The 3,462-nt window shown below is 53.9% G+C and overlaps 1 protein-coding gene across 1 annotated transcript; it reads left to right on the top strand.

Annotated features, from left to right (window-relative positions):
* Positions 1-6: 6 nt before the first annotated feature.
* Positions 7-1,200, top strand: UQCC4 (ubiquinol-cytochrome c reductase complex assembly factor 4; the record flags this gene model as incomplete). The annotated part of the gene is made up of 1 exon (XM_040466520.1): positions 7-1,200. A coding segment is annotated over one exon (453 nt), but the record flags the coding sequence as incomplete, so codon positions are not given.
* Positions 1,201-3,462: the final 2,262 nt, after the last annotated feature.

Below are 3,462 nucleotides of genomic sequence, written 5' to 3'. Positions count from 1 at the left end.
GCTGGCTTTGCTCGGGGGGGCCGAGGGCGGGCGCGGCGGGCGCGGCGGGCGGGCGGGCGCGCTCACGGCTGTCTCTTTTCCAGGGCTGTCCGGGCGCTGAGGTTCGTGCGCGGGGCTTCCCGACACCTGCAGCCGCCGCCGGGTGTCCGGGCTCAGGGCCAGCCCGCGGCCGAGGCTGAGGAAGAGGACGACCCTAACCGCCCCATTCAGTTTTCCTCCAGCAAAGCCAGCCCGTCCCGCTGGAAAGTGCAGCACTCCCTGGGAGGGGAGCAGCAACGGCCCTGGTGGAGGGTGCTGCCCTTCAGCCTCTCGCTCATGGCTCTGGTGGTCTGGTGCTTCTTCAGGCAGGAGACCAGCACGGACCGGTGGTTGAAACAGGTGTTGGGAGAAGAGGAGCCGGAGCCCGGCGATCGTTCTCAGGAGCCTGGAGCTCCGACCGTCCACCAGGCGAGAACGTAGCGGGGTGCCGGCGGGGGCTAGCAGCGAGGAGACAGGCAGCCGCCCTTGGGCTTCTGACATCGCGTTTGACCGTTTCTGCCTTGGTTACGCGCGTCCCCAGAGTGAAGGACTTGGCACAGCTGGCCACACCGACCCGCGTGAAGGCCGAGCATAGTGTCCGCAGAACGAAACCGGCTCTTCGCCTGATACTTGCTGCCCAACGGATACGCCCCCGAGACGTTTCTCTTTCCGACCCGTGGAAAGGGTTTTGGTTGCACTATGTACCGTTGGATTTGGGATGTGTCTTTCTCCAGTGCGATCATGTTTCCAAAGCAATTCTGGTGACACTGGCAGTCCAGCGTAACCCAGTCTGCAGGTCGTTTGCTTTCCGAGACAGAATAACTGGGAGAAGAGTGAAACTTTTTGTTTTTTAACGTACCGTGCTGTGTAGAAATAGATGTTCGTTTGGCAAACTGACAATAAATTTTAATTTGGTGGTGTGGAATTAAGCCAACCCCCTCCCTTTTTTGCATCTCATTAAAAAAAAAAAAAAGGGGGGGGGGGGGGGCGGGCGCCTTTTAGTCCTCTCCAGTGCCTTTGTTTTTCTGTTTTTCCAGAATAGGAAGTGAGGAAAGAAACCTAAATGTGAATTGTGGGATTTACAAAAGATACCGGAAATAATGAACTTTTCTCGGCTTTACGAAGTCTTATTTTTAGCAAGGCAACAACTTTCTGAGTGGAATAAAACTGGGCAGCGTTTTTCGTTTTTTTAAACGTTTTATTTTTGAGAAAAAGCCCGTGTTTGTGCTGGGGGGAGGGCGGAGGGGGGCGGTGGGGACAGAGGATCCCTAACGGGCTCAGTGCTGACAGCAGAGAGCTCTGATGTGGGGCTGGAGCTCAGGAACCATAAGATCATGACCTGAGCTGAAGTCGGAGGCTTAACCGACTGAGCCCCCCAGGCGCTCTGCTAGGTATTTCTTTTGACAAATCACAGGCAGGATTTTTGGGTATCGAAATGATACGCTTTCCAAACACTACTTACTAAGAAACTGCTTAATTTTGAATTAAATATGACGGAAACAAGAGGAAGAGTTTATTCACTACGTTTCTAGCGGAAGGTTTTATTATGTCTGTGGTGCTGAAGTTAACTGGAGGGCTCTTCGATCCGGGTGTTTGCAGACTGGTGGCTGCATGGCAGTGCACCGGCTTCCCGAAGGCTCTCTGCTGCAGGGGTTTCAATGTCGGGCCCGCCCCGGGGAAATTCCGCTTGTGTGGCAGGTGGAATTGATAGAAGGATGTTTATAGATTTATATGTTAATTATTTTTATTTTTTTTAAGTAAGCTCGGTACCCAGTGGGCTGGAACTCGTGACCCTGAGATCAAGAATCCCATGCTTTACTGACCGAGCTTACCAGGAGCCCCCAAGTATGTTCATTTTTTGGAGGTAGATCAAGGTTTGGGAACATTGTTATCTGGGAGGGAACCAAGAACGAAGCCGTCCTTCCTCCATCCTGGCACGGTTGTTACGTTTAATTGTGAGCTACCCAGTCATTCCAACCAGAACCCTTAACTGTTCCCTTCCCAGCTTTTGTAGGGAATAAAGAAACCTAATGAAAAGAGTTTCTGTTGTAATTGAAAGTTACTCCCATATGGCAAAAGCAATGTGATCTATCAGGAAAAGTTAGACGCTGTCATAAGCAAAAGGAAGGGAATCAGAAACACTAATGATGCCACTGTGGGACAACCACTGTGAAAACAACGTATCTTTCTGCCTATAGAAATTCACACCTTTTCAAAACACGACGGTGGGTATTACCGTTTTTGATGGCACATCATACCGCACGGGAATAAGTCCTGAGTATCTCCCGGGCGGCTGACGGGGGTTTTCTGGTTCCTGACTTTGCACCCCAGACCCGGGTGGGCTTTGTCCTGAGCAAAACGAAGACCTGAGGCCAGCGAGTACCCTGCGAGCAGGCCCTCCCCACACCGGGTCTTGGCCGAGGGGTGGCAGCAGACAGATGGAGAGGTGAGCCGTGACTTCCGTCCTTTCATTAGTCATCCTCGTCCTGGGCTCCTCTTGCCGGGCCACGCGTCTTCAGGGGCTTGTTTGGATGCAGGCCACCAGCGGCGCGGGGCTCTGTTCCCAACAAAAAAAATGTCTGCTTACTCCATGGGCTCTTCGTTGTTTTAATTTGCTTAAAAAAATTTTTTTAATATTTATTTTTGAGAGAGAGAGAGAGAGAGAGACATGGAGCGCGAATGGGGGAGGGGCAGAGGGAAAGGGAATCTGAGGCAGGTTCTGGGCTCTGAGCTGTCAGCACAGAGCCGGATGCGGGGCTGAACTCGTGAACCCCAATATCATGACCTGAGCTGAACTCCGCTCAACCAACTGAGCAACCCAGGCGCCCCTTTAGCCTGGTGTTCAAAAAAATGTTTACTTTTTAAAAATTATTTGGGGGGGAGGGGCAGAGAGAGACTCGCAAGCAGGCTCTTCGCTGATAGCCCGGAGCTGGAGGCCCCCGGGGAACTCCCCAAACATGAGATCATCACCTGCGCCAGAAACAAGAGTCGGACCCTCAATAACCGAGCCACCCAGCTGTCCTGGATTCTTCCTTGAAAATCAGCTTTGATGGTATATAACTCACATGGTGTTCACTTCACCCACTTAAAGCATACAGTGAAAATGTTCGCTATATTCACTTGGGGCAGCCATCGCCACAATCTAACTTTGGGACACGTTCCTGACCCCTAAAAGAAAGCTGGGTAGCCACGGCAGTCGCACCCCATGGCCCCCCATCTCTCACACCCCCAGCCCCAAGCAACAGGCTCCATTCTTTGCAGCTCAGCACCCAGCCCCGGGGGTCAGAGTCATGGACGAGTGGAGAGCCAGAGTGACCAGCCAGCCCGCGGCCTCCGTGCGGGGGGGACCCGCTGCGGGTGGCGCGGGGCGCTGCGCGGTGGGCCGGGGTCCGCCGGAGCGCGGACTGGGGTGGACGCGGACGAGGGGAGCCCGCGGGGGCGGGG

This window comes from Herpailurus yagouaroundi, unplaced genomic scaffold (assembly GCF_014898765.1).
Source record: "Herpailurus yagouaroundi ecotype Mexico unplaced genomic scaffold, PumYag 61887, whole genome shotgun sequence".
NCBI classification, from domain to species: domain Eukaryota; kingdom Metazoa; phylum Chordata; class Mammalia; order Carnivora; family Felidae; genus Herpailurus; species Herpailurus yagouaroundi.
The sequence above is the reverse complement of the archived record's forward strand: the minus strand, read 5'-3'. Positions and strand labels throughout refer to the sequence as shown.